The sequence below is a fragment of the Euphorbia lathyris genome, chromosome 4, assembly GCF_963576675.1.
Source record: "Euphorbia lathyris chromosome 4, ddEupLath1.1, whole genome shotgun sequence".
Taxonomy (NCBI): Eukaryota; Viridiplantae; Streptophyta; class Magnoliopsida; order Malpighiales; family Euphorbiaceae; genus Euphorbia; species Euphorbia lathyris.
In genome coordinates this window covers 46396307-46420713 of record NC_088913.1, presented here as the reverse complement: position 1 = coordinate 46420713, position 24407 = coordinate 46396307, and the positions used below count along the sequence as shown (strand labels likewise).

Here is a 24407-nt window from a genome sequence, read left to right as displayed (position 1 = left end):
ATTAAAAAATTCATTATGATACTTATGTGCAATAGCAACCTTTATGGTTATGACTGTTATATGTGGTATTATTTAAAGCAAGCACGATTAAAATTCTATTATGAATTTGTTTGACATATAATATTTACTTGGTTTAATCCTTTAACTAAGTTCATTCTAGAGTCAGGAACCAACATGAAGGAATTACTAAGTTAATTCCAAGATGAACTAAAAATTTCATAAAGAGACATTGCATCGTACATGATATTGGTCAACGAGGCCAATGCAAATAGTCTTTCGCTATGAAGTCTGTTCCATGGATCAAGCCATTGATCCCTAAGGTAAGTGAATATAGCTTTTATGCCTTACCATAATCTCTTAATAATAGACATGGTATGCCCCACTTCTGGAGTTCTTTTAGTACTAACCCACAAGTACAAGGGAGTCACTAATACTACAACCAACGCCAAACACTAGCATGAAAAATAAAGCTCAATCCAGAGAACTGTACATTCGGAGCCACTTCAGAAAAAATTCATTGGCTATGTCATAGCCAAAAAGGAGGTAGAGCAAATCCAGATAAAGTAAAAAGTGTGCTAGATATGCAAGCCTCACAAAATGTGAGAAAGATCTAGAGGTTGAACAGGCGGATCATCGTACTAGGAAGGTTCATATCTTTTTCTGTAAGAAGGTGTCTGCCATTTTATGAAGTAATCAAAAAGCAGAAAACGTTTGAATGTACAGAAGATTGTCAACAAGAATTTCAAGGTATAAAACAATTCCTCATCTATTATGTTAGCAAAATGTTGAAGGATGAGGTGACAAGATATTCGAAGCTAGATAAAATGGCTTTGGCGGTTGTAACAACATCCATCTGCGTCAGACCATAGTTCCAAGCATAACCTCAACATGATCGAGATCAAGATCAAGAGTCGGGTTCACCACCATGATTCAACATTGAACACACGGATGATGAGATTGAAAGGCGAGTGCATGCCGCACTAGATAGACGAGAGAACAATGCAGAAAAATATGTCCATCCAGTTAACAGGAATTCGCCATTCAGAGCGCAGATCCTGGGGTACAAGGCGGATAGAAGGTTTAAAGCTCCCAACTTGCCACAATATAAAGGAGAAGAGTCAGTATAAATGGGACATTACATATCCCGGACCTAAAGGAGGGGAGCATGTAATCGTTGGAAGAAACGCCAAGGCGAATTGCAGGTTCCGTAGAAGAAATGGCCATGACACAGAAGCTTGCTGTGAGCTGGAAAACTAGATAGATTTGTCTAGAATAACAAGACAATGACAAACAGAAGATTGAGCCTAGAAAGAAATCCAAAAGTGTCATTAATGTCATAGCAAGTGGACCAAGGTATCAACCACCCGTGAAAAAAGAACCAAAATATCCGTCCTGGATAAAACATCCTTCAATCACCCTTTTTTGCAGAAACAGGTCCAGTAATCCCTCCACATACAGATGCATTGGTAGTAACAATGGCGATTGAAGGATGGGAGATGAAGCGAGTCATTGTTGACACGTAAGCTAAACATGGCGGAAGATGCAACTCTAGTTGCTCGGAAAAGACGGAACCATGGGCCTAAAAATCAGTATTTTTACGTATTCTTATATGTGCATTAAACTGTTATAGTATCCTATATTTTATACTTTATTCTTTCTCGCCATATTTCTTATATTTCCTTTTGCCCAGTTTTGTTCTATTTCTTTTTCTTTCCGATTCTATAGAAAAAGAAATAGCAAAGCTGAAGAAGGCGGATGCAATCAAAGAGGTGATATACGCCCAATGGCTGGCGAATGAAAAGTCCCACAGGCAGATCAGCCACCTCAAAGATAGGACAAAGTGATCCTCCATATAGGGCGGGTCCACTTACCTCAAAGATAGGAAAAAGTGATCCCCCATCAAGGGCGGGTTTTAACGAGGCTCTCAGAAAGACCAGTATCCATTGTAATAAAGGCAAGGACATTACCCCATTAAATAAACTAATCTTTGTTATCAAACGTGTTTAATTTTGTTCACAAAGTTCACAGACAACATAAATGTCTCCGTACATAGGGAAGGGAGACAACAAAACAAATGCACAATACAAAGTCCCATCAAGGGCAGATTCTTTTCCTAGAGAAAACAAATCCTAAACAAAGTCCCATCAAGGGCGGATTCTCTTCCCAGAGAAGAGAAATCCTAACAAAGTCCCATCAAGGGTGGATTCTTCTTTCCCAGAGAAAAAGAAATCTATAGCTCATCATAAGCTTCATAGGGGACGGCTGGCCACCTACCCTAGCAATTCGGAGAAATCCCAAGTAAATCAGGTTCTAAAAGTTACTTGCTAAAAGATATATGCTAAGTAAAAATAGTTCTGGAAGAAAAAGCTTTCATACAAAAAGTCATAAATATTGTACTTATTACACAAGGCATAACCTTCAAAATAAACTAAAGCGTCAAAGGAGGAACATTCACCTCGCCCTAAAAGCGTATCATATCCATATATGATCCCATATAGGACGGATTTTATCCATAACATCCCACATAAGAAAGTCTCTAAAAGCGAATCATATCCATAAATAATCCCACATAGGGTGGGTTATTCCCTTTGTAAAAGAAATATAACCCTCAAGAAAAAGCTCGATGTGGCGAATGCAAAATATGGTGAACGAAGGAAAAAGGCCCATAGGCAAATGCCTGGATGGCAAAAGTAAAGCCTATCGAATGGCGAATGGCGCAAAGGACGCCTAGATAAAGCTACAACTGGCGAATCTTTCTCATCAAAAGCAATTAAGCCTCGTCTTCATCCAAAATAATGAAGCCTCATCTTCATCAAAGATAATGAAGCCTCGTCTACGTTAAAAATAATGAAGCCTCATCTTCAGGAAAGATAATGAAGCCTCATCTTCATAAAAAATAATGAAGCCTCGTCTTCATCAAAGATAATGAAGTCTCACCTTCATAAAAACAAAGTAAAAACACTTTGGAAAATAAGTAAACACTAAAAAGGCAAGTGCCTAGAGTGCCAAAACCCTAAAAAAGCGAATAAAGCTTAAAATGGGGAACAAAGCCTAAAGTGGCGAATGTCTAGAATGACGGTAGAACTACGTGGCTTTGATTCCCAAAAAATTAATAGGGTACATATGAAGCTTGACAAATAAGAAATTATCAAGTCCAAGGCAAAAAGATTGGATATTTTGATAAGTCGCGAAATGAGAGTTCTTTAAGTTACACTCCCGAGCACTTTCATTAGTTTGTGGAACGCAAAAAGGCGTTTCGAGTTAAGTTTGATGCTTAGAAAATTTAAATAACGTGTCCCATTCCTACTGGTCTGGGGAAATATGTTTAATGGAAAAGCATTAAATATAAAACACGCTTTAACCAGCCCTAAAGAGCTTTTTAGACTTTTAGGGGGGCTTCTGATAACAACCCAAATTATTCTAGAATGAGGAATAAGGGAAAATTAATAGAACATAATGGAAAACCATTATTCCTTCTAAAAGTGGAATTTATACATGATTAATATGGAATTAATGATAATTAATGCAGATTAACGCAGGGGTGAATATGCAAATAATGAAGAAAAAGGAAGGAGTCTCTAGCATTATGCCACGCCACGTGGACCATGACGAGACACGCCATAACAAGATACGCCCGATGAGAGTGAGTAATGGAGACCCACCATAGTTCTCAAGGAGAGCGTACATACACCTCGACGGTTCTAAGAATACCAAAAGGCGCACTTATAACCATCCATGAATGGGAATAAATACAATTAAATGGCAATTAATAACCATTAAGGGGAATACAGACTTGACTGTTCGAATACCCTAACTCTGACATATTCAAGGATAAATGTTGGGATTAATGGAGAATTGATAGCAATTAAACATGAGTAATGACATGACTCTTCACCTGCTTCCCCATTAATGTCGAAGGTTACAGAAACCTATATAAATACCCCAGCTTCCTGGGATCAAAGGTACACATTATTCTAACTCTACTTTGTGATTACAACATATTCTCTTAAGAATATTACTGATTTTGGCATCGGAGTGTCCCTAGTCGATTCCCACGGTGCCTCACAGGGAAGTGCTCCAATCAAGGATTTTTTCATAAGTTATCACTCTCATTCTTCGTCTTAACTTTAGTCTGTGGATTATTCAGTCTTCCCCGGCTAACGTTGTGTGGTTGCCTGTGACTGGTGGTACAAGATCGTGGTGCTAAGATCCGCTTTCGCTACTCTGAGAGATCTACTGGTTCTAATATTCAATAAGGTACGCCCGAACCCATATATCTCAAATGGATTAATTGTCATTAATCCCTTCATTAGTATTAGAGCCACAGATCTTGTACTTTGTGTTTTTTCTGTATCCATATATATGAAGAAATTTGTGGGATCATTCGTAAGAATGATTGAATTGATGTGTTTATATATATTCTTTATTTTGTTCTTAGTTTTTTGATATAAACACGGGTTTTATAAGTTTGATCTTCTTTTCAATCTAAAATAAGTTTTTGATCTGATTAAGAAAATCTTATCAAAATATGTTTTTGACCTTCTATAAACGATTGAAACTCGATGGAATCCGTTTATGTAATGTTTTTCGGTCTTAATCAGACCTGATAATGTTTTCGTTCTTGGTGTTTCTGTTCGAATTTTTTTCGACACTTTCTTCGAGAAAACCGACCCCTCCTTGTGATCACAGACTCCAAAAACCCGAAGATCGACTACTTATGGATTTTCATACAACATCGAGAAGGCGACGCATGGACCCCACGCACCACCTCGGCTTCAACATGCCCCGACACATAGGCATCACGTGGGGGCACGTGCGGTGCCTCCCGGTCGCCGTTTTTCAACCATTTTTGGCAGACACAGATAAAATAATGTTTTTTTGTGTTTTTTTTAAATTTTTGGAGAACGTTTTTTTTATCTTATCAATGTCAGGTACCCTAAAAAGGATTTAAACCTCTGTTAAAAGTTGATTATCTTTTTTCCAAAATCAATAAAATTGTCCAAAAAAATTTATGTTTTGTTTTTTGTGTTTCGGAGACCCGGTATCGGTCAAAATGAGTTTTGATTGATGAAATAAGTTTTTGTATGAGTCACTAACTTCTTTCCCTTTCTGCTATTCAATAAGCAATGGCCACTACCTACACGCCAGTAGTCCCTAGAACACCGACCCAGAAAGCTACTTGAAGAGGTTCCGCAATAGGCTGGATAATTGCAAGATGACTACTTTAGTAAGATGGGATGATGCAGATGCAATTGTGCGTCACCTGGTCAAGGTACAGAACCTGATGCAGTGCATTGTCTACTACAGTGGCCTTTGCATCGACACTAGTAATCTTACACAAGCATAATGAACTCAAAGTTATCATATTCCATAAATAACCACTCATTGTAAAAGATTACGATAACTTGTTACGCAAGGTAACATAAAAAAATCTCTAAGCATAAATATCTACCTAATAAGCTAACCATTAAAGTGTAAAGGGTGATTTGAGCCATTCCTATATGGTCTCTAGTTCGAATTGAAATTTGGTATTGAACTTTTTAGTTAGATATAGGTTGGTAAGGGAATTTATAACGTGTATTGAACCTTTAGAACTTCTTAATAAAACATGCAATTCCATTGTAGATCTCCTGTCAACAATGGCAACAGCTAGAAAATCGATCGTAGCTGAACTAAACAAGGACCTGAAACTGAATGGGGATAACTATGATGTATGGGGAATTAAGATTAAGTATGTGCTGGAAGAACAAGAGGTTCTAGACACTTTGGAAATAGTAATGGTTGTGCTCGAGGAAGGCACTACTACTGAGCATCAAAGGGATAAAGATGCCTATTTGGCGTGGAAGAAGAAAGATTCTACCGCCCGTAACATTCTCTTGAGTTTGATGCATGATGACTTCACTCGTTAGTTCTGTAAGCTTGAGACAGCCAAGGCCCTGTGGGACGCCTTGAAGGAGAAGTTTGGAGGATGTCTCTGACCAAACTCCGCTCTCTCACTATCAAGTTCGATACTTACAAGAAACACCATGATCACACTATGAAAAATCATTTAAGAGAAATGCAGAACATGATCAGTGAACTTAGTGAAGCAAGTCATGTCCTGGCCGAGGAGCAGAATGTGCAAGCTGTTATTCATTCTTTATCGAACAGTTGGGGGCATATGAAGATGTACCTAACACACATTGAAGGTTTAGCAACCTTTGATGTTGCAGTTCGCCACCTCGAGCTCGAGGAGGATCGCCTTGTGTCAATTAAGATCAATGCTGAAGCTCACTATGTGGGTTCTAACTCTAGTGGGAGGCGTTCCATGGCTCAATGCCAGAAGCATAAGCGCTCTAATGGCAAGGGTAAAGAACAGGTAAAAGAGCAAAAGAACGTAGAAGGACCCAAAGAGAAGAAGCACAAGAACAGAAAGAAGCCTAATATTTCTCGTGTGAAATGTTTCAATTGCCAACTTAAAGGGCATTATGCAAGTGACTGCACTACTCCCAATGTACATCATATTAACTCAAGAGTGAGTGAACTTCATGTATCTAGCACTGTTCTTATGAGTGAATTTGATCCTTTATGGGTTGTTGATTCAGGTGCAACGGACCACGTGATGAAAGATAGAGAAGCTTTTGTCGAGTTCCGACGAGTTCCAGTCGAATCAAGGTGGATCTATGTAGGCGACAGCTCAAGAGTTGAAGTCCAAGGAATTGGCATATGTAGATTGAATCTATGTGGTGGTCAAATCCTAGTCCTACAAGATGTTCTCTTTGCTCCACAAATTTGGAGGAATTTAATTTCTGTTACTTCCTTGTTGAGAATTGAATTTAATTTTCTCTTTGCTCATAACAGTTTAACAATTTGTTTGGATGACCAGTTTTACGGTCAGGGATATATATCGAATGGTTTAACAATTTTGGATGTTGTTGAATGCAATGAAACTTTTTCTCTTTCCACTACTTCTTATTCATCTATGAATGATAAAGATGTTAGTTTATGGCATGCTAGGTTAAATCAAATCGGTCAAGACCGAATGAAACATCTAGCTAAAGAAGGTTTACTTGGTAGTTTAAGAAATGTCGATTTACCACCTTGTGAATATTGCCTAAAAGGGAAAATGCATAGAAAACCATTTGGAAAAGGTACTATGGCAGAAATTCCATTACAATTAATTCATTCTAATGTCTGTTGTCCAATGAACGTGAGGGCTAGGCATGGCACATACTACTTCATCATAGGCAATGCTGTTGCACAGTTTTCGCTCATGATACATCAAGAAAATTTGGGAAATTAGGCCCAAGAGGTAAAAAGTGTATCTTTATAAGATACTCTGATGTATCCAAAGGATATGTCCTAGTGGGAGAGAACGCCGATGGTCGAGTGACAGAAATCCAATCTCGAGATATAGTATTCTTGGAAAACGATTTTGCGATAATTGGACAGGTTGACAAGAATCACCCCTTTGTTTGAGGAACTTGCTTCAAACGGACATCTCCATTCGAGTGGGAGGAATTCTGAGGAACATGCAAATGATCACGACAATGGTCGAGATCAAGATCTTATTCTCAATTACGATCGAGAAATGGACTTTACTCCTCAGAACGTTCCGAACGCGACAGATCCTAACACAAGTGGGAGCAAGTCCCCTAACTCAAACGAGAATACGGAACTTAGTCTAAGAGAAAGGATTCCAGGTTACGATGAATATATGAGACATGTTTATCAAGACCGGGAAGCAAAGAGTCAAACAAAATGACAAAAGGTCAAGTGTCGCCAATTCGGTATCGAAGGCAAAGCTTTTCTAATCACCCCAAGTGATGAAGCTAAGCCTAAGAATATTCATTACGATCTCTCTTGTCCCAACAAAGACAAATGGAAGAAAGCAATGGAAGAGGAAATGGATTCCATGAAAGCCAACCAAGTTTGGGAACTGGTTGATTTGCCTAAGGGAAGAAAAGCTATTAAGAGCAAGTGGGTTCTTAAAGCAAAGTGAAGGGTTGACAACAGTATCAAAAGATACAAAGCGCTAAAGGCTTCCACACAACAGGAAGGGATAGACTATGAGGAGACCTTCTCACCTGTTGTGAGGTTTACATCTATCAGGCTAATACTAGCACTCGTAACAAGTTTAGACCTAGAGCTGCATCAAATGGATGTGAAGACTGCTTTTCTCAATGGAGAATTGCATGAAGAAATCTACATGGAACAGCCTGTAGGTTTCATCACACCAGGTAGCGAACAAAAGGTTTGCAAGTTGATTAAATCAATCTATGGCCTGAAACAGTCTTCGAGACAATGGTACATTCGAATTCATAATCAGATGATCTCAAATGACTTCAAGATACTTGAGGAAGACAATTGTGCCTACATAAAATGCTCAGGTAGAAAATTTATCATTCTGTCTCTATATGTAGATGACATCCTGAGAGCAGGAAATGACATTGAGTTTGTAAACCAAATCAAAGCTTGGCTAAACTCAAGTTTTGAGATGAAAGATATGGGCGAGGCCGCATACATTCTTAGAGTTAAGAATACAAGAAACCGTTCAAAGAAATTGTTGGCATTGTCTCAAGAGACTTACATCAACAAAGTACTTGAACGCTTTGGTATAGAAGGCTACAAACCCATAGAAAGCTTGATGACTAAAGATGTCACCTTAAGTACTGAAATGTGTTCCCAAACACCAAAAGAAAAGGAACAAATGAAATCAGTTCCCTATGCTAGTGCCATAGGTAGTCTAATGTATGCAATGTTGTGTACTAGACCCGACATCTGCCACGTTGTTGGGATGGTGAGAAGATATCAGTCTAATCCTGGACAAGCACATTGGACCGCAATCAAAAGGATATTGAGATATCTTAAAGGAACTGCAAATTATTCTCTATGCTATCAAGGCAACGATCTTAATCTCAGAGGATACACATATGCTGATTGGGCAGGGGACTTGGATGAAAGGAAATCCACGTCCGGCTACGTCTTCTTGCTTGGCAACAGGGCCATCTTTTGGAGCAGCAAGAAACAGACATGTGTAGCTCTATCCACCATAGAGGCTGAATATGTTTCGTACTCATCAGCAGTTTAAGAGGCGGTGTGGTTGAATAGGTTCCTAAACCACCTTGGTATTGCCACCTCTACCGCCCCAATCACAGTTAACAGTGATAGTCAATCTGCTATTACTTTCGCTAAGGATCAAAGGTTCCATAGCAAGGCCAAACACATAGAGATAAGGTATCACTTCGTCAAGGACCTCATTGCACGCAAAGAAGTTAATGTGAAGTACATTTCCACTCATGACATGGTTGTTGATCCCCTTGCCAAACATGTCAAGAGAGATGTTTATGTCAAACATATTAGATTCCAGGGATTGCGTAGGATCTAAATGTACTTCAATCTTTTTCAATGTTTTGTGAACTTGAATTGTTAATAAAGGTTTTAAGAATTATCTCCAATACATGGGTGCGAATATTTATTTGTTCATATTTGCTGTTATTTTAAATGCATTACAAACAAAGAAGTAGCTCACTCACACAAGTGTTTACCCTTGTTTTGTCATATGTGAGTGATAGAAGGATGAGGCCGCTTTTGAACATACGAGAGCGTGTTCAATAGCAAAGGCCTTCTTGTAGAAAGGATGAAATAAGTTTCATCATGGTGCGAGATGAACATATACACTTTGAGTATATGTAACATATTAGATGAAACCTAATAGGCAAGTTCATGACAACTTAATGCCTTCTGTTTTCATAGCCATGAGTGATCATTATAGGTAGTGAACTAAAGTTAGATGTTTTGGCACATCTGAACCTATGCTTCTGTATGGTGTTAGAATTAAGGAACATGTTATTCTATAAGTAGAATCGAACACCATGACATGTATATGACATTGTGTGCTTTAGCAACCATAAGATGGAAAAGAGGCGATCTCGTCTTTTCCTAGTGTGAGACTTACATCTCGGAATTACGATTTCTAGAGATAAATTATCCTTATGACTTCCAGTTTATTCTAGAAGTATAGTCTGATGTAGCTACCTTGGAAAGGCTAACCTCAGGTTGATGTGCTAATTCCAACCAAAAGGAACCTGACTGGATAAGCGAGTCAGGCTATGATGGAAGGAATATAACCAAAAGGAAAGATATCCATCGAGTTCACATCTTGAGGTATTCTGTTTTTTACCGTCCAGATACTTATGCTTTTGAGCATTTTTGTGAAATTAGATGAACTGTTGAGATCCAAGTTATTACAGTGGATGTGAAAAGGAATCTGGGATAATGCATACACCATAGACGATCCATGTTAAAGTCCAAAGGCTACATATCTCCAACGAGTATATAGTCCCAAGCTTGAAACATGCACATCGAGCAGTTATATATCTCCAACGAGTATATGGCACTTGAGCTCTCGATAGTATGTCGGTCGCATAAACTATTTGCGAAAATAAGATTAGAGACTGGGAAGAGATTCTTTGGAATTGGTTCCATTGCGTACGAGTGGGAGATGTTAGGATTAATTGGGTATGGATCTCATTAATCTGACCCGCCTGAAATGGAACGGGCTAAGCCCATCTTAAGAGATGGAGGATTAGGGTTTTAGTTTCCTATAAATAGGCTTAACCCTAATCACAACATGATTTTCTTCTAACTCCCTGTTGGCCGAATTCTCTCCCTCTCTCCCTCTCATTCTTCGTCTTCGATTTAGTCTGTGGATTATTCAGTCTTCCCCGACTAACGTTGTGTGGTTGCCTGTTACCGGTGGTACAAGATCGTGGTGCTAAGATTCGCTTCCGCTACTCTGAGAGATCTACCGGTTCTGTTATTCAATAAGGTACGCCTGAACCCGTATATCTCAAATGGATTAATTGTCGTTAATCCCTTCAAGTGTGAATTAAGGAAAGTATAGACTTAAACTTTCAAGTTGGATGAATTTTACTATAGCTCAAATTGGTTCTAGTAGAAAATAGGTTTGTAAACTTGTAAGGCAATGTTCTTTGTCACTTAATTTCAGTATCAGTAATTTCAGTTCAGTTCAATTCAGTTCAATAATTTATAATTATAATTATTTATATATAATTTATAATTTAACATTATTTATATATAATTCATCATTATTTATTATAATTATAATTATTTACATATAATTTATTATTATATATATATATATATATTATTTATAATTTAGCATTCTTTATATATAACTCATCATTATTTATTATACTTATAATTATTTATATATAATTTATAATTTATTATATATATAGTTTATCATTATTTATTATAATTATTATTATTATTATTTATATATTATTTATTATTTATCATTATATGTATATAATTTATTATTTATCATATATATACAATTTATTATAGTTATAATTATTTATATATAAAATTTATCATTTATAATATTTAGTTTAGTTCAGTTCAATTTATTTAATTTTAGTCAAAAATAACAGGGCCTACAAAACCTATGGATTTACAAATTGAGCTAAAAAAACCCAAAGGATTTACAAATTGAGCTAAAAAACCCTAAGGATTTACAAATTGAGATTATAATTATTACATTAGGTTATGTTAGGTTACGTTAGATTATGTTACGTTAGATTATATTACGTTAGGGATTGTAAGCTCAATGATTATTTATAAATAAATGTAAACTAAAAGAATTACAAAACCTATGGATTTACAAATTGAGCTAAAAAAAACCCAATGGTCTATAAATTGAGATCATAATTATTACATTAGGTTATGTTAGGTTACGTGATGTTATGGATTGTAAGCTCAATGATTGTTTATAAATAAATGAAAGGTTAAAGAATTACAAAACGTATGGGTTTACAAATTGAGCTAAAAAACCATAAGGTACTTATTATATTATGTCACGTTAGGGATTGTAAGCTCAATGATTGTTTATAGATAAACGAAAGCTTAAAGAATGACAAAACCTATAGATTTACAAATTAAGCTAAAAAAAACTAAAGATATATAAATTGAGATTATAATTATTATATTAGGTCACATTAGGTTACTTTACATTAGGGATTATATGCTCAATAGTTGTGTATAAATAAATTAAAGCTTAAAGAATTACAAAACATATGGAATTACAAATTGAGCAAAAAACCCTAAGGATTTATAAATTGATATTATACTTATTACATTATGTCACGTTAAGTTACATTACGTTAGGTATTGTAAGCTCAATGATTGTTTATAGATAAACGAAAGCTTAAAGAAATGCCAAACCTATGGATTTACAAATTGAGCTGAAAAAACCCTAAGGATTTATAAATTGAGATTATACTTATTACATTAGGTCACGTTAGGTTATATTGATGTATTGTAAGCTCAATGATTGTTTATAGATAAACGAAAGCTTAAAGAAATACTAAACCTATGGATTTACAAGTTGAGCTAAAAACCCCCAAGGATTTATAATTGAGATTATAATTATAGCAGTAGACGGTCCTTTCAAAAATGAAAAATCCAAACCGGCAAAAGGATTCTCAGCCGTAAAACTGATACGAACCAACAAAGGACGCATAAGAGCTGATTCCTACCACATATGAATCAAAAATAGCAATTCAATCAATTCAACTAAACATCTCGAATATGGTTCAAAAAACAGCAAATTTAGCAAGAACATACAAACCTGAGACAAGGGCGCAAGAATCATCCGGTTTAAAGAAGATGTAGAAGGAATATAAGCTTGTACCAGAAGTTACAAGGGAATCATGTCCACTTCAGTCGAGCCGGCTTCAAGAGACAAGGTACCAATCGAGGAAGTCACATTCCAGCGTGCCCCCAGTTGATCCAGTTTGGCATCCTCAAAACCAAAATACAGGTCTTCATCCGGGTCCTCTCCCTCTCCTTGTCCCGCAGAAGGCTCTGAAGCAGCGGTCACCAGCTTGTCCCTATCCAGCATAAGTGTCTTTCTCTTACCCTTTTTGTTTACCTCAAGCACATTCAGGGCTGGGTCCTTTCTCGAGCTACCGCTCGAATCTGAAAAAAAAATATAAAGTTAATAAAGTAGCAAAAGCAAAAAACAAGTAAAAATAAATAAAAAGAGCTTACCAAGAGGTGGGATACAAAACTAAAAATTGGTCTCCCACCAAGCATCAAAGGAGGGTTGATCTGACCCAAGGAAAAGTGATCCCTGATCATACCTCGCATCCAAAACCGCAATGGCTATGTCTTCATTACTAGCCCCACACCGCTGAGAATAAGTGGAAAATGGAAGCTTCCCCGTAATGGATTGGAAAAAGCCTAATTGGCATGCCTAAATACAAGGTGCATATAAGGTCAGGCCATGGTCTTCTGATCAGGAAGTTCTAGTTCGGTTCACCCCATGGTGTAACCGATGTGTAGCACATACCATACTCCACCATTTAGTACCTTCACGGGGGCAGCAGATAACTAGAAGAAAGCCCAAGGCGGAAGACACGAGCTATCTTTTTCCTAAAAAAGAAAAAACTTGTTATGAAAGGATGGCACTAAGGTACGGAGAAACCTCACAACTACACTAACAACCAAACTCGGAGAACTATAGCAAAGGTTAACACCAAGATGGCTCGATGTCCCCGTGAGCGAATAAGTGGCCAAATAAGGGAAGTAGATGAAAAGCCATAGCTGCAACAACCACGAACCACCCCGAGGCTTTATGAACGGCTTGTCCTTAACAGTAAGAGCAAGGCGGTGGAATGTCAAGGCTAACAACATAGTGCCAAGAGCCAAATGACGTCCCGAAGCCAATGCCTTGGTAATAATCAGTATCTCTGCAGTATGTCTGAGGCCCAACAGTTCAAAGATGTAATTGCTCACCATCATCCACAAGAAATGCATGTGGTCCTTATCACCTAATTCAGCCTTATCTAGTTGTTTCTTAATCATTTGGACATATGTCCCAGCTTCATTAGAGGAATAGCCTTTACTTCAAGGAATGCATCTATCTCAATACAGCTCGGGATTTCCTCTTCGAGAGTGGGCAGCCCCGTTAGAGCAACCATATCACGTAAAGTGATGGACATGGGGCCCAGCGGAAGGATCAGTGAATTACAAACTAGTGACCAAAAATTCAAAACACCTTCAAGGACATTCACACAAGGAATAATTTCACAACGGGTCAAGTGAATAAAATCCCTAATACCAACCCTATTCCAAACACCTGCATATTTTGGCTCTAGATGGTCTACAAGATTGTTCTATCCAGTGTAACAATGAGGAAATATCAACCCTTTCTTATTTTTAGAAAATTGATAAGTTCCCCGATGAAGGGCTAATTCAGTATCACTACTCAAGGGATAGGGAGGCAATGGATAATTATTCACAACAACAGAGCTAAGAGTAAAAACATTATCCTGAAATTAAATAGAAAATATAAGCAATTAAGGCCTATGAGTGCTATCTTCAAACACATAATCAGGAAATTGCAATTAATTAAAGCCAGAAATACCTCCTACAAGTGGAGAGTTATTCCCAAACGTGAATCGGCGTGAATGGTGTCAGAATACGAATAGCCAGTTGTGACAGTCAGATACAAAATTTCAGCAATAAATCCCACTTTCAAATAAGGTAATTCTAAATTTTCATCTCAAATTTCAATGTTAAATTCAGTTTGATTATTTAGCATTAATTAAAAGCTAAATAATATGATTATGTACATGATAGAATGTGACACAAAAGAAAAATCAGCAAAAGAAAAAGGAAATAGAAAGGAAAAGAGATTTGTGTACCCGTGATTGAAGGATTGAAAGCTTGATTCTGAATATTCTTGAGTTTGAGAAAAGAAAAAATGGCAAACACAAAAGAAAGAGGCGGCTATTCGACCGTAAGCTCTGTCCCTTTTTTCTTCAAGACCATCCAAGCTTTCCCTGAGCCTTTCGCCATTTCATTGTTCATAGTAAAATGATACTTCTGCTACTTGGGGTCTTTATTTCTATTGGGATAACCGCCTCAATCCCATAAGTGAGGGAAAATGGCGTTTCTCCAGTGCCCACTCTAGGAATGGTCCGGTATGCCCATAGAACACTCATTAGTTCATCTGCCCAACATTTCTTTTTTTCACCCAGCCTCTTCTTGATGCCTTTGACGTTGGTTTTGTTTGTTAATTTTATCATACCATTGGACTGAGGATAGTAGACGGATGCAAATTTGTTGGTAATTCCCCAATCTTGGCAATATTTTCTGAACTCCTCGCAATTGAATTGAGTCCCATTGTCCGTGACGATTGTGTGGTGTACTCCAAATCTCCCAATAATATTATCATAGACAAAATCAAACATTCGCCTTGTTGTGATGGTTGAAATGGCTTCTTCCTCCGTCCATTTTGTAAAGTGATCAACGACTACCACCACAGAGTTTTAACATATTTCTATGAATACATAAAATGGCTATAATATTCAATTTTTCTTCTGACATTGACGATTTCATAGTTTTTCAATAATTTTAACTTTAAAAAAAATCTTTCTACAGATGCAACATTCACTTACTAACAATTTGCTGCTTTGAGAAACTTAAGAATTTCAAATTTTCACATCAACACCTTTAGCAAAGTCATTTGCAACACGAAAATTTATGAAAAAGAATAACATCTACATCAATACCCAAACACGTATTATAAGAAAATGCAGCCATAAAAGTGTGTATTGCGATTGTTTAGTCCTAAGAATTATAATTATTTTTGTCACATCTTTTTAGATTTTTATGCCCCTAACTCCTTTGGTCCTAGATGTATGCTGCAATTTGATTAAGCCTAGCATATTTGTCCTAAAAGTTGAATTTTCTAGATTTAATTTTTGTTTTTTTTAAGAATAAAATACAAAAATACCCATTGACCGTCAAAAGAAATTATACCATTGATGTCCAAAATAGTGCAACTTTACCCTTAACATTACCATATTAGATCAATTTTAGACACCATTAAAAATATATATATATTGTTCTTGTATTCTACATTAATATTAATTCTAATTTTTTAATATTTTTTGAATTTTAAATTCAGTTAAATATTTTTATTTTTATCTAACTCTTATAAAACACAGTATATTTATTTTTTTAATTTTTGTAATGTACATTCAATTACTAATGAGTAATAAAATGACATACATTTAATACAAATGCCACGATTCGTACTTAAGACAAATAAATCTAACTTTATCAACATTAAGATGCAACATTATGGATAAAATTATTCCATTTTAAACATTAAAAATAAAACTATTCTTAATCATCAAAATTAAATATATATTTACACTATCTTTAAAAAAAAAAAAAAAAAGAAGTTTTGAAACCGTCCCTTCATTAGCCCTAGATAGGCACCCCTCTTAGCTATGCCCAAGGAAGGCCTGCCGCTAATAACACTCAGTTGATCCTACCAAAATTCATCGGCTGTCTTGTAAACTTTATGGTTCAAATACGTTTGAATCAGTTATCAAATTAACTGATTGTAAATTAACTGATTGTATTGATGATTAACTGATTGGTTTATTACTAGTTACAAATATGCACCATCGTATAATTGAAGGCAGAAAGAAGACATACAAAGCTCAATGCATAAAACAAAACCACAACCCAAAGGCTTAAACCAATATTCAAGGAATCCATCAGACGCCCTCGAACTCCAAAACGCATTATATCCATCCTTCGTCTTCCCTTTCCCTATGCCGTACAAATCTCATTCGCACCAAGCTCAGATCTCATCTGCTAAAAAATTGGTTTGTATATGAATTTCTATTACATCTCTATTGCATTACAGCATTACATAATGTTCTTTTTTTTCAGTATTATACAAGCAACCTTGTAAGAAGAAAACACCGCTTCAGCAATCGTGACATCTACACCCCAATATCGAGGTTGATTCCGGGCAAAAAAAAACCCGATGATATTCCCTACCCTTTCCGTTGTGGGAAGCATGTTGTATATTCGAAAGCACCCATTATTCAAAATGATTTTTCACCAGCTAGTTGTAATTCATCAATTAAAATAATCTTTCATACTGCTGACTTTCATTTCACTATATTATTTCATTTTAACCTACTAAGCAGTTTATTTCGTGCTTGCAGCTTCCCATAATCAACTCTCCTTCAGCAAGCTATCCTGCAGTTTTCACAACAGCTACAACTTGAGAACAGTCAACAGAGGAATAATGAAACTAAGCCAACTGCCCAATCAAACATTACTGCCCGACTGTCAATCACATGGACATTGTCATACTAAATAAACTAGAAGAAACGGGTCTAGGGCATAACCAGAGAAACGGGATTTTGAAAAAATATACCCTAGGAACAACAGTGTAGAATGCAATACTAAATAAACTAGAAGAAACGGGTCTAGGCATAATAGAGAAACAGGATTTTGAAAAAACATGCCCTAGGAACAATAATTTAGAATGCAAAAGGCTCTTAGCATATGAACAAGGATTTTAGGTCATATTTTGCTCTATTAAACACATTATGCAATCCAAAAATATAACAATGTAAGAGTTTACAACATCAATGATTCCTTCATCCTAACCCAAATGAAATTAGAAGAAACATTTAACCTCAACACCACATATCAACTTCCAATTATTTATTAAGAAAGAATTGTAATTAAATTCTAGTTCCTTTTTCTTCCATTCTTTGTGCATTTATACGAGAATAGATTAGGCATGACATTAATTGACTTAACTGACCAATCACCAGAGCTAGAATTATTTACTCACAAACAAAATTTGTCCTTTGTCCTCCTAATTAAAGATACTTCCAAAAAATAGGTTCAATTGCACATTGACAGGATATAACCTCTAAATGCTCAGGCCAAAAAGAGTTAAAGAACGGATATCTCACAAAACTATGACCTTTTACCTCACATAACTGAAGTGTGTTAGAAAATATAAATATCTTGAAATTATCAGATAACCTGCAGATTTTGAAGAACAGTATTGAAGCAACTAGAATCACTTTGGATGATAAATGCATTAGTTGCTTATTTATAGATGTAATGCACAGTTTACTAGTGCAGTTCCCAAGCTGTGCACGAAGTACAGAGAGTTGTTAGTGAAACAAGAAAAGTAAATTTGCATACTTACACAGGAATTATTGAACCGCCTGATTCATATTATCTGCAGACTCCCAAGAAAATCTGAAAGCCTGAAAATAAAATGACTTGGTAAAATATAAAATTCAATCTAGTTTTTGTTTTCAACTTTGCTTAGCACATACAATAACCTGATATCTTTAGCTATTACAGTCTCTCCGTCTTCAGCACCAAGATGGCGCAACACAACTTCCTCCAATTGGCCATCGCGGTACGCATGCTGCAATGTTGGAACATGATAAATATGCAGCTCATAAGCCTAAACTGATTGGCAATTCCAAATTAACTGGCAGGTAAAAGAAAATCACAAAAAATAATCTCTCTTTCAATCTTTTAGAGGAAAAGAGAAGATAAGCAAATCCTGACAGAAAAATCCATTCAAATAAACAACTCCCCTACAAACTTCAGCCATGTGTATGTGAGCTTCAATTTAGCTCAAAAACAACATAACAAACGAAGAATGCTGTTGTTAAACTTCCACATCGCAGTGCTGCAAATATATTAAACATATAGAACCAATATTTGGGCAAACAATCTAGACTAAATCCAAATAATCATCTTAACAATAAAAAGTTAACAGCTATAAACAAGCTAATCTAGACTAAATCCCAATAATCATCTTAACAATAAAAGTTAACAGCTATAAACAAGCTACAATCTTCATCTATACCCGATGGCTTTAAAACTATTATGTCATCAGCCAAAATCACCAACTTGAAATGTTGGGAAGACTAAAAAATTTGCAATGTGGCTAAAGCAAATAGCTTAAAAGAAACAATTATCCTCATCACTTGAAGTGTCGCATGATCCGATATTCAGCTGCATTAATAAAAAGTCCATATTGCCTTCATCATAACATTCATCCTCAAAATAATCATCAGCATCAAAGATATCCAGTTCATCTTCTTCAATTAAGTCCCCAACGACATCAAAGAATGCTTCCATATTATCCACAACACTGGATCTTTGAGGAAACCTCTGCGGAGGGGGTCTGTTATATTTCCATGTGTATGAGCCTGGCTTGACAGTATGCTGGAACACAACACAACATTGTATCCATTAAAGGAGTCATAAAGCTAATGCTCCCCCACAACGAAAGAAAATAAACAAGCACGTTCACAATGCTAAGGGATATAGCCTATATGTATGAAGTGATGTGCTAAGTCGCACTCATGTCAGCATCATCTAACCTTCAAAGTGTTACCAAAAGGAAGACTAAACTAGATAAATCAACCTTCACATGAATTCTACTACAAGCTAAGGTATTCAAGTGAAGCAACATATATAGAAGTAAGTTCTAATAGGCCCGTGCTTTTTCAATATTTGTAAAACAGCTTTTCAGAATCCAAATCACCAGCAAGCATAAAATAGCTACTCCAAGGCCCAATAGGATGTGAAGAAAATTACACATGTAGGACAAATTAAGAGTACCTATTCAAGAAGAAAAGCAAGGAAATATATATTTCCACTCACATCTGCCCAACATAAGCATCACTTGGCACAGGTTTAGAACTAATCTATACAGAAGTTCAGGTAAGAGAGAATGATTTCAAACAACCTATGGAGAAACTGCTCTACAATATAGTTTTTTTAGACAAATTTGAGGCACTTTGGAGAATTATGAAGATTAAACCCACAACCCCACACTCCTTTTAGGAGTATGGTAGTCAGCAAGCCATTGCTTGGTTGTTAAACGTGTTCTACAATTTGGTGAACTGCTGATGGTGAAAGTTGTCTTTATGCTGTGTATGGGCAGCATTGTCTGGGATAATCTTGTTAAATCATTCCAATGGACCGAAAAGGGTAATCATTAGAACCATTCAAAACCAATATAATTTGTTCAATAGAAGATTGCTGTTTCTATAAGCTTTATACCTAGGGCTGAGGCACCATCTCAACCCTCTCATTTTCATCATCCTCCATTTCCCCATTATCAAAGACTAGCTTCCACAAGCAAAAGAAAAATCATTCATAGTTCAACTTATTCCATTCGATTGTCAATCTTTTTTCTGTTAACCAACTGTAATATCCCAGATGATATTCACAACCGAGTCAAACTGAGAATTTCTCAACAATTAACTAACTTAACCATCTTGCATCGTATAACAAAGACCTTGCTAATATAACTCAAGCTGTATGCGCTCTATTACTTCAATTAAATCAATTTGTAAGGCATTAACAAAATTTATATAAAGAAAAAACACACACACACACACACAGATCAAGTGTATATAGTATAATATAGACATTGAAGAAGTTAGTGAAACCAACATAATCACCCATGTTTGTAACTGCTATACACCAAGAGACGTATACACAAGACTAATATACACCAACACACAAAACAAAATATCTAACCACCATACTTAAATCTCTAGAAAATATGATTCTACTATGTAGTAAGTTCTTGTACCCTACAAATACTTGCAGCACATCAGAATTCTTCAGAGAACTAACCAAAAATGTGATTTCTAAGAGCAACATGTGCAGTCTCAAAATAGAAAAATAAAACCTTCAATTTTGGACCCTATCCAAGACAACCTAAGGAAATGTGTGGAAGAAAATCAAGATAACTGCATTATACTAATTCAAAGCACACAAAATAAAATATAGGGATAAGGCACTAAAATGGCCTCAAGGTTTTTGGAGAAGTGCCAATTTAACCGCAACATACAAAATAGCACCATTTTAGCCACAATGTTCGTGAAATGGTACAAATTTAGCCCCAAATTCCGTTACGCAGGCTAAATTGGTACCATTTCACAAACGTGAGGCTAAAATGATGCTATTTTGTACATTGGGGCTAAATTGGCACTTCCCAAAAACATTGAGGCCATTTTGGTACCTTACAAAATATATTTGTTAATCTTTGATCAAAACAAATACATTACAAACAAACTATCCAAATACAAACCAAACCCATGAACATCTATACAAAATAGACAGACAATGGCAGCACCAACATATGAAAGTTCCACCAGCTACTTCAAACAAAATAATAATATGTTACCTTGTAAAAACAACTGGATCCAAATGGGCAGTTCCCATTCCCGAAGTCAAAATGCTTGCAATCAATAGAACTGTCGTGGAAGAAATCAAAATAATAAGTGCATTGATTGCTTCAAAAAAAATCTATAAGAACATTTAAAACCATATTGCCTACCAAACCCTCAAAACAAATATCAGTCAAAAAATAAGAGAAGAGGAAATTGGAGGTAACTTAGTGCACACGACTCACAGATAACATAATTCCCATAGACAAGACTGAGGAGGGATTAAAGAGTAAGAATTGTGGCAAGATACCATACAAGGGCCTAGATAGAAAAAATGCGAGTATATGTTGTAAGCTTGGAAATTACAAGGATAATATAAATGCTCAAATATTTCTTGAGGGTACCGATACCTTCATGTCACCAGTTTCACTACTAAGAATATATTATATTACAGGAGTAGAAGGAAGAATATCATAGAACAGCTATGTGATAAGCAAGGCTAAAATACAAAATGATTGACCAAATGAGTGTAGCAGATATGAACATGTTGAGATGGATGAGTGGGTTCACATGGATGAATACTATTAGAGTTGAGCATATTCAAAAACTTAGGTGTGATAACTATTGAAGGTAAAATGAACTAAGATCATTGAAGGTAAAATATGCACACAGGCATCACAAATTACCTGAGTTTTTCCTTGTAGCTATCAATAATTTCCTGCTTCTCTTCCTTAGAGGAATACCAAATGACACTTGGAACAACAAAGTATGACAGCTTACGGCATATTGGGCAAGTCCTCAATGCAGTGTTCACATCCATTCCCGAGTTAGGTGAACTGCTACGCCAATTCCTAATACATGATATACAGAATGGATGATCACATTCTGATAGCAACCCAAACTTTCGCTCTGCTGCTGTGGGTTTGGAAAGCACGCGGTCTAAGCATACACTGCACTCAATTTCTTGACTTTGTTTTAATGCCTCGAGATTCTTTTGCTTCTTCTTACATGTTTTTAAATGTTCCTCTCTATCTACTGGTCTTAAAGGATGCAAACAATTTTTTCCACAGGTGGGGCAAAGGTCGCCATGAATATGAGGGCATTTATCCCCACGGGGGCAATGTCCAGCAGCAGCAAATGAACATAATGAGAGGTCTTCTGGTTTAACATGCCTGGGCTCTATAAGGACACCATTTTCAGGAAAATGGTTTGGCCATGACTCTAGATTCCATGCTGGTTTAGTGGGAGGAAAGTAAGGTTTACTTGAAGCAGAAAGCTCCCCAGATGAGCATGGCACTAGAGTTCCCCCACTTGATGTAGTTTTGACGGTATGAGCCACTGGAGCAGATGTTGGCAACACATAATTGTAAGGAATTGCTGATGAGGAAGAAGCAGACTCTGCCCTTGAAAATTTGAGATGATCATATCGGCATCTGCTGCCATAAGAACACAATCCTTTTTGATAGTAGGTACAAATCTGTTTAAGTAAAAAGAAAAAGAACAAGCAAGTAATGAGCAAATCAGAACCATCTTCTCATTGACACTAAGAGAGAAATAGATGAAATGACCAGAAAAGAATATGTTTACATTATTTGGTGCATCTTTCCGGTCATGTGAAAACTCGCAATGTTCCCCTTTCAAACATGCTCCATGCACAAAGAATTTGCACAGTATCCTAAAAAAAGAACAAAGCAAATCAAAAATCGCTAACCCATCATACCAATTTGATAGATTAGCTTCTACCTGATTTTCATTAAGAAAAAATTAAAAAAAGTAAGCATATCCATTGAAGATATACCATTTAATATCTATTACAATGTATGAGGTTATGCCTCCAATAGGAACAAGCAAATTAGCTTACAAAAACATGATGGCCCCTTTGCGTATGTTTTGAATTGTTAATGAGCTACAACGGTAAAAACCTTACTTTCATAATATAAGAAAAGGTAACAGTATAATGCAAAGAAATGCCCAAAAGGAGGTGAAAAGTTACAGAATCCCTGACATGATGGCCCTTGGTGTATGTTTTGAATTGTTAATGAGCTACAACGGTAAAAACCTTACTTTCATAATATAAGAAAAGGTAACAGTATAATGCAAAGAAATGCCGAAAAGGAGGTGAAAAGTTACAGAATCCCTGATGTTTACAGTAAGAAATGACAAATCAGTAATGTTCTTCATATTTCCAATTCTCAGCAACCAAACAGTCACTTAAACTACCAGGCGCTTAAGCTTCCACGATCCCACACAATAAATAAGGAATATAAAAGCCAAAAAATAAAAACAGATACGGTATAATTCTACAATTTCAACAACTTATCCATCACTGAATTTCTCAACTTAATTATACATATCTACAGAAATCTTTCATCCGCTACACATATAATGAGGGCATATACGCAAATACAATCAAGATCGTCATGACCGTGATCAAGATCAAACGAAAATAACTATTAAAGACAATCATCACAAACAATGCAGAAAGGAAAAACAGAAGATGTAGAATCACCTTTTAGACATTGAGACAAGGTATGAAGGTGGAAAAAGCGAATTTGTAAGTTAGGGATTCGAATGGTTAAATATGTCGTTCTGGTGTTGAGAAAAGAAGGGTTGTATTTGAAGTTGGAAGAGTGTAAGAGAATGAAGAGAAGAGAGGCAGAGAGGAAATTGAGGAGACTATCACGTGAAAAAGAAATTATGAATTGAGGAGAAGTGTGTCTCTTCCGTTTCTGTCTCAATTTTCCGCCCTAAATCGCCTAGGGTTTCTAATTTTTTGGCGGTTGGTGGGCGAAGGATGATCGTCTATCGAAGCCATCGAATTTTTTGCACTAATTACCGGAATTGTCCCCTAGATTTTGTGCGTTAGTGAGGTTGTAATTTATTGCATCCTGCTGATGGCATTTTGGTAATCAGAACATGTGGATGAAGATTGTCACCATCCTTCTCCGGGATATTAGGTTCTCATGTGACCATCATCCAAAGATAATTGGATTTTTAGGATTAAATTCACTCCAACTTTACCTAATACTAGCCTTACACTCGTGCATTGCACGGGATATACACTAATTTTGTAAATATTATTTTATTAAAAAAAATTACAATATTAATTATATATATATATATATATTCTATTTGTGAATTATAATTCAAGAAGCATAAATTCAATACATAATCACAATATTTTATTAAAAAAATTGTATACTACATTTTCAGCCCACTTATGTGTTTTTTAGAGTGAATGTGTTGTTTTTGTTATCACAAACAAATGCGAATTTGATATCTTTCTATAAATTATTTTAAAAATTGCTACCTGACATTTCATCATGATTAATTTATTTTTGTTTTCAATTTAGTCGT

General features: G+C 36.0%; 1 protein-coding gene across 3 annotated transcripts; it reads right to left on the bottom strand.

Annotated features, from left to right (window-relative positions):
* Positions 1–16514: 16514 nt before the first annotated feature.
* LOC136225949 (putative RING-type E3 ubiquitin transferase C3H69) lies at positions 16515–23909 on the bottom strand. 3 transcript variants are annotated; one of them, XM_066014160.1, is made up of 7 exons: positions 23560–23907; positions 22638–22725; positions 21737–22527; positions 21068–21137; positions 18183–18277; positions 18050–18110; positions 16515–17076 (listed from the first exon to the last, which is right to left on the bottom strand). In XM_066014160.1, the coding sequence occupies exons 1-6, from the start codon at positions 23568–23570 to the stop codon at positions 18074–18076; spliced, it is 1092 nt and encodes a 363-aa protein (XP_065870232.1). In that variant the 5' UTR covers positions 23571–23907; the 3' UTR covers positions 16515–17076; positions 18050–18073. The 3 variants fall into 3 exon arrangements, with proteins under 3 accessions (XP_065870232.1, XP_065870233.1, XP_065870231.1); XM_066014161.1 differs by having other exon boundaries at positions 18189–18277; positions 23560–23906; XM_066014159.1 differs by lacking the exons at positions 16515–17076; positions 18050–18110; positions 18183–18277 and adding an exon at positions 18291–19089 and having other exon boundaries at positions 23560–23909.
* Positions 23910–24407: the final 498 nt, after the last annotated feature.

What these genes read in the sequence shown, in the direction of transcription:
- LOC136225949 (XM_066014159.1), bottom strand. An exon ending in AGCTACAAGGAAAAACTCAG is followed by an intron (nt 21,138 to 21,736) that starts GTAATTTGTGAT and finishes CTTCCACGACAG; the next exon opens with TTCTATTGATTGCAAGCATT. An exon ending in GATCCAGTTGTTTTTACAAG is followed by an intron (nt 19,090 to 21,067) that starts GTAACATATTAT and finishes GTTGTGTTCCAG; the next exon opens with CATACTGTCAAGCCAGGCTC.